The 11,970-nt window shown below is 47.3% G+C and overlaps 1 protein-coding gene across 2 annotated transcripts; it reads left to right on the top strand.

The window, feature by feature from the left end:
• The first annotated feature begins 1,942 nt into the window (after positions 1-1,942).
• On the top strand, positions 1,943-11,895 carry RNPS1 (RNA binding protein with serine rich domain 1). Of its 2 annotated transcripts, none has more exons than XM_415051.8 (7): positions 1,943-1,983; positions 5,810-5,965; positions 6,242-6,433; positions 7,666-7,768; positions 8,551-8,704; positions 9,146-9,287; positions 10,911-11,895. In XM_415051.8, coding segments are annotated over exons 1-7 (855 nt in total). In that variant the 5' UTR covers positions 1,943-1,981; the 3' UTR covers positions 11,017-11,895. The 2 variants fall into 2 exon arrangements, with proteins under 2 accessions (XP_415051.3, XP_004945498.2); XM_004945441.5 differs by lacking the exon at positions 1,943-1,983 and adding an exon at positions 2,182-5,455.
• Positions 11,896-11,970: the final 75 nt, after the last annotated feature.

Below are 11,970 nucleotides of genomic sequence, written 5' to 3'. Positions count from 1 at the left end.
TGCAGCTATGTCCCAGTGCCCAGTCTGGGCCCCCAGGACTCAGCTCTGTGGGGAGCTGGGTGCAACTCCTGCCCAGCAGCATGTCACCATGGGAGTCCATCAGGTCCCTGCTGAAACTTTGTGCCTGCTTGGTGGCAAGAAAAGCTGTGGTGAGTTGATGCCTGCAGCTGGAAACTCGGTGCCTGGGAGTCCACCTGTCACGTCTGTAGTTGCTGCTGTCCCATACCACTGAGAGAAGCAAAAGCAACCATTCATGTGTCACTGTAAAGAAAGTCTGGGTATGTACATATGACTGCATCTCCTGGGCTTCCCTTTCCCCATGCAAGGAATGCATGGAAAGGACAGTGGGTCAGGACGCAGTCAGACACCAGATGTACATGGGGATATACCTGTAAATATGGGAACAATGCACATATACGTGTGCAAAGCTGCTACAGCAGTGGAGGTTTTTTCCATTTTCTATCATTTTCCTTCACCTGCAGGTATCCTTGGAAAATCAGTCCTGCATCTGCTGCTCGGCAGACATACCAGGGGGCTTCGCCTCCCCAGGCAAACAGCCCCCAGGAAACCACAGCACAGCACAATGTTCTGCAGAATAAAGCACGTTAGGTGGCTGCTGCCAAGCAGATGCCATCCACACATCTTCTCTAAACTCCTCTTCCACAGGCATATGCTGGTCTTGAAAAAGACCTTAACATGTTTTATCTGCCAGGAAGGCACAGAGACTGATGTAGATCATCTACAGAAAGCCAGGGGAGAAACAGCGCTAGTTGTTTGGTTGTACCACTTTGCACTGTACTTCTTCCATGGCAAAAAAGAGGGGCATTAACCAGATGTAGACTGCACTTTGATCCAGAGCTGTTTGCAGCTAAAGGCCCTCCCACACACTGTTACACACACAACTGATCTTGTAGACAAGAGCTGCAGAGGGCAGGTGGTGGAGATCATAGAATCATAGAATCATAGAATGGCCTGGGTTGAAAAGGACCTCAAAGATCATCTAGTTTCAACCCCCTGCTGTGTGCAGGGTCGCCAACCACCAGACCAGGCTGCCCAGAGCCACATCCAGCATTTGTGGCATTTTGAAGCTGCACCTTTGCAGTACTTTGAGTACCCAGAAATTACACTGTGTGTGTCTCGGGCTGCCCGCTGCAGGAGGTGGCTGGTGCTGCATGCTGGGCCCTTCCTCCTTTGCTTGCTCATCCCCAGCCCTCAGCATGCCATGCAGTGTCAGACAGCTCAGCTGCAGTTCTGGTTGAGCCTTTGCACTTTGCTGGGTAAAGAATTGGCAGGGGAGCCGGGCCCAGAGAGTGGTGGTGAATGGAGATACACCCAGCTGGCAACCGGTCATGAGTGGTGGTCCCCAGGGGCTGGTATTGTGACCTGTCCTGTTTGATACCTTTATGAATGATCTGGATGGGGGCACAGAGTGCACCCTCAGTACGTTTGCAGATGACACCAAGCTGCGGGAAGTGCCGATCTGCCTGAGGGCAGGAAGACCCTACAGAACAACCTGCACAGACTGATTGCTGGGCTGAGGCCAACGGGATGAGGTTGAACAAGACCAAATGCCGGGTCCTGCACTTTCGCCACAAGAACCCTGCAGGCGTGGGGCAGAGCAGCTGGAAGGCTGAGTGGAGGAAATGAACCTGGGGTTGTTGTCCAACACTTGGCTGAACGTGAGCCAGCAGTGTGTGTGGAAGGTCACCGTGCGTCAGGAGCCATCACGGAACAGATCATCACCGCACTCCGCTCTGGAGGCGGACACGGCAATGCCCAGAGGGGAACAGCACGGTTCTATGCCGCGACAGCACGGCAATACGGAGCACCTCCGCCGGTGCCTTTAAGGCGCCCAACCCACCGCCCTCCTCCTCTTCTCCCCGTGACGTCATCACTGTTCGCCACACGGAGGCTCTTCCCGCCCGCGCTGCGCCAATCGTGTGCGACGTGGTCGGAGCGTTGTTGGCGGCGGGCGCCGAGGATGTGAGTGGGGCGGGGGTTGACTGCCGGCGCGGGCATCGGCTTCCATCTGCCCGGCCGCCGCTCGGTGTGGCCTCGCCGCCGCTCGGGGCTGCCCAGGGGAGCGGATGGGAGCCGACGGAGGGGATATGGAGGGACGCGAGGGACGGGGATGGTGCCGCGGCCTACCGGGGGGCGGGGAGGGAGGCAGGAGGCCGGACCGGGGCGGAGTCGGGCCTGAGGCCTGGAGCGGAGCGGAGCGGAGCTGGGGGTCCCGCCGCCCAGCAGCGGGCGGGTAGCGCGCCGGGAGCGCCCCGCGCATCTTCTGCCCGGCGCTGTACGGCAGCCTGTGAGCGGCTGAGCCTCGGCTCCGCTCTGCCCTTAGCCGGGCGGGCGGCGTTGAGAGGACCTGCCGGGCGGTCAGTCCTTAAATCACGCGAGGAAAACTTTCCTATACTTGGCAAACAAAGACCTATAAGCAAGCTGCCGTTCCAGGACACACCTCCCGTGCAGGAAGGCCGAGGGAGAGCAGAGGTCGTTGCCTTGGCTGCAGCTCTCTACGAGCATAGGTCTCCTCAGAGCTCTGTGCAGGGAATGGCCTGCCTGTTGGAGTGCTCTGAGGCCGGCTGTGCTGGGCTGAGTGCTGCACTAACGCTGAGACGTTGGGGGATATCGGGTTTGGTTTCCCTTTTAGGAAGGGCAGATGTTGCTTAGAAATGCCTTGTGTTGTTAATGTGCTCATGCTGCAGAGTTATTCTTAATGAAGGTGTGTTCCAGTGAATGCCTGAGCATGTACGGGTGAAAGTGCCCAGAAGCGGCATCTCCCAGGCTGAGGTTTCCAACTGAAACTTTCCTGGGAAAGGTATATGTTAACTGGATGAAAGAAAAATACCGGTTAGCTTAAGGGCTGCTTAAAAAAGGGCTGCTTAAAAGCTGCCTTTGACAGAAGTTTGCTGGACGTGTAAGCATCGTTTGGCTGTTCTGTCTGGTAAATGCCAGCCCTGTGGGTGCAGAGGAGTGGTGCTGGTGGCTGCTGTTCACATGCAGTGCTTCCCAGCGCTCTGGCAGCAGGCAGGATAATGGCAAAGCATTGTTGGTCTTCTGAGCTCTCACCCATCTTGCAGCGAGGTGCAGCTGGAGCTGGCTGCCGTTGGGAAATGGCTTTGGAGCTTGTGGTGTCCTGGCTGCGATGGTGTGAGAGGATTTGGCATATAGGGACAAGTAATACAAACCTGAGTGGTATGCTCAGAAAAGCGGTGGGAAAGGAAAACATCAGCTGCTTTGGTCCAGAACTTCGCAGTTCTTTTCTTTGGAGGTCAGCTGGTCTGACACAGGGACTTTATATTTCTGAACTGTGGGTCTGTCATTTTTCTTACTAGCCAGTGAGCTGCTTAGAAGTGGCATACAGCTTAATGGCATATATAGGCTCACTTCTTTTTTGCCTTTAGCACCTGTGGAGCAGTCCCTGGACTGCCTTCTTACTGCCTCAAGTGTTAGGGAAGACCTGCTGGTGTCACTTTGTGTTGTGGGTTTCCTGTTCTCTTTGCAAAAGGGCATGGGTGTATCCTAGCCGTGGGGAGCTGGGTCTGCATCCGTTTGTGTTGCTTTTGTGGTTGATGCATTAGGGAAAACTGTGAAGCTGAAAATCAGGAATGTGAGTTCAGCTCTTCAGTAGCGATCTCTTCCCAAACCTGAGTGTCAATGCAGTGTAGAGAATCAAGTGGGTGGTGGTCAGAACCAGACACCAGAAGCAACAAGACCTTGTTAGCTAATTTTGCCTTTGATGCAGCTGTTGGTGCACCAGCATTGTGCAGTATGGTGACTTTGTAATGCCTCTGCTGATGATGCTGGCAGTTCAGAGATGCTCGTCTCCATTCTGTATAAACAGGAGGGAGAATGGATGTTTACAAGAGTTGATAATGATAGGACAAGAGGGAATGGTTTTATACTGAGACAAGGGAGGTTCAGGTTGGATATTAGGAGGAAGTTTTTCACTCAGGGGGTGGTTATGCATTGGAACAGGTTGCCCAAGGAGGCTGTGGATGCCCCATCCCTGGAGGCATTCAAGGCCAGGCTGGATGTGGCTCTGGGCAGCCTGGGCTGCTGGTTGGCAACTCTGCACATAGCAGGGGTTGGAACTGGATGAGCATTGTGGTTCTTTTCAACCCAGACCATTCTATGATTCTTTGTTTCCCAAATGTTTTTTGTGTGGGTAGATAATAGGTTTCACACCAAAATGTATCTGCCAAGTTCTTTTCAAGGTTATTAAAATATATGTGGAGGCAGCTTTGTGATGCAGATAGAAGAAGCAAAATGCAGCAGCATGTTTAGATGTCACAGAGTATGTGATAGATGCAGCCCTCTCATAGGAAATGTCTGGAATTGATCTCTCAGAGCTCAGGTTCTACATGTAAACAGTTAATACATACATATGCAGCACACTGGCACACATATTCATTCTTTTCCAAGAACTCATTAAAGTCCCTCTGTTTGTGTCCCTCTGGGCATGTGCAGTTGCATTGTGGGTGGTTGTACGCCCACTTACTTTATGCCCATTCTCCCACCACTGGTTTCATCACTGAGACTTTTGGTTGACCTGTAGCTGTTTTTCCCCAATTTTGCAAACTTCCATTGCTTGTTAGGCCATAATGAGCAACTTCCAAAACAATGTGTGTGAAAATCCAAGGAAAGCATCCTTGCACTTGGTGAAATGGAGATCAGTAGTCTGTCATGACTCCAGTGCTGCTTGTGAAGTGGAATTAAGAGAAAACAAGGCTGATCACACACAAAGCAAAGCAGGACTAGCACTCATTGATTCCTTTCGCTACACTAATATATTGCTCCTCAAACTAATATACTGATCTCTGTTGCTAAACAAACCAGCCTGCATCATTACTCAGCAGCCATCTCTTCCTGCCAAGCGTATGTTCTGCAGCTTAGAGTGACTTTAGAGGAAACCAGAGCTTGCTCCTCTGGAGATGAGGATGTTGTCAAGAGGCAGGAGCTGCATGTGCATCTTGTGTAGGAGATGAACGTCCTCTGTGGGAGTGCATAGCGAGGATCCTTTGTACTTCTGTGAATATCAGAATATGTAACTTTATACACGCATAGAAGTCTGCATGCCATGAAGGTGTGAGCTGGCCCAGGGGCTGGCTGTAACTGCCATGCAGTTACATGGCACTGCAGGGCTGCAGTGCCCTGGAGAGCTCACTTATCCTCTGGTATGCTGCCACTGCTGCACAGCAGGTCTGCTGTTCTGTGTCTGTCCATCTCTTGTTTCTGAACGCTCTTACCTTGTTTCTTGGCTGGTCTTTAGAGTCTGTTGCTCTCAATTAGGGGTGACTTCTCAGAATTGAGGAGTTAGAACTGAGATTTGACACAAATGAGGCCCATTTGGTGCTGCTTTGGACACCTCTGAAGGGGAAATGAAGTTAATGGGAATGAAAAAGAGAAGTTTGCTAGGACTCAAAGAAAATAATAATAAGTTCAGCACTGGGTAATCTTTCCAAATTTTCAAGGCCTCATGGAAGTGGGGATGTTGTAGGGTACTGGGGCTTTCCCAGTGAGGGAAAGGAGTTGGAAATATATCTCTTTGGGTGAACTTACATATGACAGTTTCTGTATGCTGTAGCTTTTGTCCTCAGAGCTGCTACTCTGCAATGTAAAACATTTTCCTTTTTTCTAAAAAGCCCAGACTTACCTGATGCTTTAACTCTGCTCTTACAGTAATCTTCAGTTACATTTGAAGTTCAATGTTTTGTGTTGCTGTTCTGTTCCTTGTTTGAGTGTGGTTTTCCGTTCTTTTGTGTTTTCCATATTAAACAATCCCTTCTGCCATGTATTCTTGAAGGGCTCCCTCACCAACCAAACGCAAGGATAGGTCTGAAGAGAAATCAAAGGACCGATCCAAGGACAAAGCAGCCACTAAGGAATCGGGTGAAAAGGATCGTGGTCGGGACAAGACGCGCAAAAGGCGCAGTGCTTCCAGTGGGAGTAGCAGCACCAGGTAGCTACCATTACAGGCAGTAACAAATACGTGTCTTCAGAGCCACCTTTTGCTGAATTCCCCATGGCTCGGACTTATGCAAGCTTTGAATTGCGTTGGTCACAGTGAAGTGATTAAATGAAGGGGTTTTGGCCTTTGTGAGGTGTGGTTGAATTAGTGAACTATGCAGAGTCAGTTTTCATTGCTCGAACTTGCAGTTGCTGTCTGTCTATCAGGAGAAGATTATCAGCCATTCTTTTTCTGGGTATTCCACTCACATTTTTCTTCCCTTACCAGGTCCCGCTCCAGCTCCACTTCCAGCTCAGGATCCAGTTCCAGCACTGGTTCCAGCAGTGGCTCGAGCTCCTCTTCTGCCTCCAGCCGCTCTGGGAGCTCCAGCACCTCACGCAGTTCCAGTTCCAGCAGCTCCTCTGGATCCCCCAGTCCGTCCCGACGGAGACATGACAACAGGAGGCGGTCCCGCTCCAAGTGAGTTCTGTTTGTCTTTTAGGAATCCCCAGAAAACAGGTTAACTTCCTTGTACAATACAAGGTTGTGATCAAACAGATTTTTGCCAAGGATGGTTTGCTTTCTCCGTAACTTAGAAATGTGAATTTTGTTAGAATAGGCATGTTCCTTTTGATAGCAGTCAAAACAGATGCCTTGTGGAGATTAAAGATGAAAAAGTTCTTTTTTTAGGGATGATTGTTACATGCTATATTTTGTGGAGGCAGTTTTAGTCAGTGCTTACCTACTAGAATGGGAAAATGGGGCCCAAGATGACAGTAAAGGTCTTCATATATGTCCTGTAATTTGTAGTCAAGACTGACAGAAGTTGGAACTGAAAATGGTGGATAGGCATGTGTGTTTATATTCTTACACCTGTAAAAATAATAGAAGTGAGGGGGACCAATGCAAGTATTTTTCTGTAAGGGTAGCAGTCAAACTGTTGGAATGCCCACATGTTTTTTTTCCTTTGGATAATTCTGTAAATAATCATTTAGATTGTGGCAGGCTAATTAATATCAAGTACAACATTATAATCCAGTTTGCTTTGTGTATCCTGCAATTTATGGACAGCAAGATTTGGAAGAAGCACAAGTACAGATGTTCTGCATGCTCAGATTTGGGGTTTTCTTTTTGGTGTTTGTTTTCTTTTTTCTCTTTACAAACTGGCTTGTAATTTTAAAAGTCTGCAAGCAAATTGTAACACACAGTTATTTAAATAATTCAGATATGATGTTTCTTACCTTCTATAGTGAACAGAAGACAAAGAAGCACAGGTCACTAGATCCATTATTTGTTTGGTTGTGCTATGCTTGGTGCTTCTGTCCTCCTTTTGCCTCTTTAATTGTTGTTACATGATGATTTTTGTTCCTGCAACTACAGAATTCTTAATGCTAGCAACAAGTTTGAGTAAATACCTAGTAAATTTAAATTTGTAACCCTAGCTAATCTTTCTCTAATATATATTTAAAAAAGCTCCTTTAATTCCAGAAGGTTCTAAAGCAAAAGCAGACAAGGCAAATAGAAATCTTAGAGTGTTTCTAAGTGGAACACAACGACCACCCTAGCAATTCCTTACTTCTAATGTCTTAAGAAAAAAGCTACCTCTACAAGAAAAATGGTACTTTTTTTTTTTTTAAATCATGTGCTAGGGATTGGCTTCTAGTTCTTCTTGTTTTCCCTGAAAACTGGAAATGTTTTCATGTCAAAATCAGGTCCAAGCCACCCAAGAGAGATGAAAAGGAGCGGAAGCGGCGCAGCCCATCACCCAGACCTACAAAAGTGCATGTTGGGAGGCTCACTAGAAATGTCACCAAGGTAATAGCACGCTTTCCTGTAATGCCAAGCAGGTGCACCTTTTGTGGCCATGTGTTGGTTGCTTTTTTTAAAGCCTTCAATGTTTGTTTTGTTGCTGGACTGCTGCCAGAGCATTGCTGTTGGAAATTCTTGCTTTGTGTCCAAATTGGTGAGTGAGGAATGCTTCAGTAGAACTTCCCTGAGTCAAATTAAGCGCAGGCTTTTGAGATTCAGTAGTGTTAAAAGTTCTGTGTGCTTTATTGGTACCCCAGAGCTTGTACTTCACCTTCCTAGGAAGAAAGCTGTAGAAGTCAGTACAACAGTAGAAATCACCTGGGAGGCATTATGGACATCTGGGGGTTCACAAAAAGGAGCTCCAGGAGAGCTGGTCTGGCTGGAGTTGTCTTTGCTAGAATGTAGTTTGAAGTCTGCAGAGATACAAGTTTAGGGTACTGAAAAAATGCTATTTAAAAAAAAATAAGAATTGTACCTTAAGATTTTCTAACTGAGGACACTGCTTTACTTTACTAAGGTCCCCAGGAACGTTTTTACACTAGTGCAGCTTTTGTAGCCTGTGATGATGTTCAGCCAGTAAATCTGTTAAGGTCTGGAATGATCTGAAGTGAAATAGGCATAGATATCTGTAGAGGATGTGGTAATCCCAGCGTCCACACCTGATAAGTGGAATGTATCTCCTGCAGGTGGCATTAATTTAAAGCTGGTTGAGTGCTGTGTGCTCTGTAGCAGCCAGACCTGCTCTGTGAGAGTGCCATACATCCTTAAGTTCTGCTCTTTCTTGGCAGGATCACATCATGGAAATTTTTTCCACTTATGGAAAGATTAAAATGATTGACATGCCAGTTGACAGGCTAAATCCACACCTCTCTAAAGGCTATGCTTATGTGGAGTTTGAGAACCCAGATGATGCTGAGAAAGCCCTGAAACACATGGATGGAGGTAGGTGTCAAATGCTGCAAGGAGGCCGGGTGCTTTGAAAGAAATCTTTGGAGCAGGTGGATTTGATGTGAAAATGAGATTATGGGGTACCTTTTGGGGAACTGATGTGACATGCTGTCATTCTGTTTTCAGCCCAAAAGGCTTTGGCTTTTGTATGGTTTCAGGACAGATTGAAAAAATAAATAAAGAACTGTTAAAACGATGCTTTTTTTCCAAACTGAAAATCATTTAAATTTCTGTGAAAATCCTTCCTGATCAACATCTGGTGGGATACTTGGCTAAGAAGTCCGGTGTGTATGTGATTTGGTCAGCGTAACTTCAGAGTGTGTGGTGGAAATAGGAGTGCAGGGTTGTGTTGCTTGTGACAGAGCTGTGAATCGCTGTCGCTTGATTTGTTGGTGCTGGAAAACGCTTACCTTATTTTTGTGACTTTCTGAACAGGGCAGATTGATGGGCAGGAGATCACTGCCACAGCTGTACTGGCACCGCGACCCAGACCGCCTCCTCGGCGCTTCAGCCCACCCAGGAGGATGCTGCCACCACCACCCATGTGGCGTAGGTCACCCCCTCGCATGAGGAGAAGGTGAGAGCTGTGACAGTTCTTATTTCCTTCTCAGCGTTACAAGAATTTATCATGAAGTCCCAGCACGAGGACAGCTTCATTTCATTGGACTTGATCTTTCCCTCCAAATGACAGTTTAAAAAAAAAACAAAAATAACAACAACAAACAAGAACAAACAAACCACCTTCTGGGCATCACTTGAACTCAGATTCACCTTCTTGAAAGGTTGAGGGAACTGGGCTTGTTTAGCTTGGAGAAGAGAAGGCTTCAGGGAGACCTCATTGTGGCCTTCCAGTACTTGAAGGGAGCATATAAACAGGACAGGGTACAACTGTTTACATGGGTGGATAGTGATAGGACCATAGGAAATGGTTTTAAACTGAGACAAGGGAGGTTCAGGTTGGATATTAGGAGGAAGTTTTTCACCCAGAGGGTGGTGATGCACTGAACAGGTTGCCCAAGGAGGCTGTGGATGCCCCATCCCTGGCGGCATTCAAGGCCAGGCTGGATGTGGCTCTGCGCAGCCTGGTCTGGTTGGCGTCCCTGCACATAGCAGGGGGTTGGAACTCAATGAGCATTGTGGTCCTTTGCAACCCAGGCCATCCTATGATTCTTAATTGCTTAATGTCAGAGTTGACCTGCTGTGTGGTCTATCAGAAATGTTTAGATCCCAGCCTGTTCCCTTCTGTGCAGTGCTTTGAGGTGAAGTGAGGATGGACTTGTGGCTGGCTGGCAGGATGCCCTTGGCAGCCTGCTCTAGGTTTTTTTTTTTCTGAAGCCCTTGTGTCTCCTTTCCCTCAATGGGAAAATGAGGGGGATTGCTTTACTCTGCGTCAGGTGCATGTGACCCCAAGGAGGGACCTGATGTGTGCATCTGTTGTATGACAGGGCTGCCTGAATACTCCAGGCTCCAGAAAACTTAACATTGATATTTTCAGCATGTGGGTGAGATTCACTATCTTGCAAACCTGCTGAAACTCTTACAGTTAGTAATGCAATTCCTGATGTGGACCAGCTGATGGCTTCTCCATTAAATGCCTTTTAGTGCAGTCTGGTAAATGCTGGGCTGGGTGATGTGTTTGCTTCCCTCATCTTTCACTGTCCTATCAGGCTCCATTAATATTCCATGCCTGAAACTTTGGTGCCATACTGGTGGCTGTACACTCATTGTAGCACTGTAGATTTTGAAGCTCAACTACTTCTTTAGAGTTGGGCTTCCTGTGAGAAGTGTGTCTGTGGTGCTGTGTGACCTGTGTAAATACTGAACAATATTTCAGGAGCCAAAGTTTCACCTGAACCTTTCAGAATAAGGAGAATCTGATGTAGAACGAACTTATTTTCTACTTCACACAAAACAAACAAGTAGAAAATGAGATTCTTGTCTATTCTTTGGATATGAAGCAGTCTTTCAAGCTCTGAAGCAGAGGGATGATAGTTAGAAAATTCCTGCTAGAATGTCCCTGTTTGGATTGCCCTTTTGCTTTCTGGAGTTTGCTGTTTGTTGGATCTCTTTCAGAGTGGTTTATGAGATTTTTCTGGAGGGGGCGAAAGGAACAGAATTGCAAAGGTGGCAGATAAACTGACACGGCTGGAGCTGTTGTCTGTGCCTCCTGATAGAAGTGTTCTTCCTCCTTCCCTGCTAGGTCCCGCTCTCCCAGGCGCAGATCTCCTGTTCGCCGGCGGTCGCGGTCGAGGTCTCCCGGACGAAGGCGCCATCGCAGCCGCTCCAGCTCAAACTCTTCACGATAAAGCAAACAGAATGGACAGCTTTTTATTTTTTAACTTAAATTCCATGAAAGTAAATATTGTACCTTTTTTATAATGGGTCTAGGTGAGAAAGGGAGAGAGGGGGAGAGAGAATCCTGGCAGTGAAGGTAACCAGAGAGGAGACAGCAACAGTTCCTGGCCATTAGACAGCCTCTGCTGTGGGGCTTCTAGTTTCCTGGTATTGAATTGACATTATTGAAAAATGCTTTTTTTTTTTTAAATTTTTTTTTAAAGGCTATAAAACCAACATCTCATCTATCCAGAAGTTTGGATAGCCCCTTTCTCCAGTTAGCAGACTGCTGCTTGATGATTTCTAAATGCTTAGCATGCTGTACAGATGAGCATGTAAATCTTGAGCTGTTTTGGAAACGCTGCAGAATAGGACAGGAAGGCAGTGAACCCAATTGCTAGGATTGTCAGAGCGGGTGGAGTCCAGATTACAAAATCTGAGCCTTAATGAGCTGTTGCTTTATTCTCATTCCCAAATGATGATTAGTTTCTGCATATTGACCTCCTGTAATGCGTATACCAGTTGAATGCTACAGTGACAGTCCAGCCTGCTGAATACTGTACTTTAGAAAAGAAGCTGGAAATCTTAAGAACGGGTTTGTAGCTGCTGCCCTGATTGATTCCTACCACCTTTTCTTAAAGATTTTGGTAAGTTTCCTATTCGGTCCCTTAAGGAAACAATGCAAGTGCTTCTGCTTTTACAAATCTCCCCTTAGCAACTGATTGTCAACCCCTGCAAGGAAACTGCAAGGCAGAGAGGGAGGCTTGAGGCTGTGCTGCTGCCTGGGGAAACGCAAAGAACCACCTATTGTACAGTCAATACTATAAAGTCTTTATGTTGTTTTTTCTTTATTTCTGTGTCGTTTTGTATAACTTTGTAGCCTTTGGGGCCACGTTGTGTTTGTACTTGTGTAGGACGAGCGGCTA

Source organism: Gallus gallus, chromosome 14, assembly GCF_016699485.2.
Source record: "Gallus gallus isolate bGalGal1 chromosome 14, bGalGal1.mat.broiler.GRCg7b, whole genome shotgun sequence".
In the NCBI taxonomy this organism is placed as follows: Eukaryota; Metazoa; Chordata; class Aves; order Galliformes; family Phasianidae; genus Gallus; species Gallus gallus.
Note: the sequence above shows the minus strand (reverse complement) of the source record. Positions and strands in the feature narration are given on the sequence as shown.

What these genes read in the sequence shown, in the direction of transcription:
- RNPS1 (XM_004945441.5), top strand. Translation starts at nt 5,385, where the DNA reads ATGAAGTTAATGGGAATGAAAAAGAGAAGTTTGCTAGGACTCAAAGAA. An exon ending in AGTGGGAGTAGCAGCACCAG is followed by an intron (nt 5,966 to 6,241) that starts GTAGCTACCATT and finishes TTCCCTTACCAG; the next exon opens with GTCCCGCTCCAGCTCCACTT. An exon ending in TCACTAGAAATGTCACCAAG is followed by an intron (nt 7,769 to 8,550) that starts GTAATAGCACGC and finishes CTTTCTTGGCAG; the next exon opens with GATCACATCATGGAAATTTT.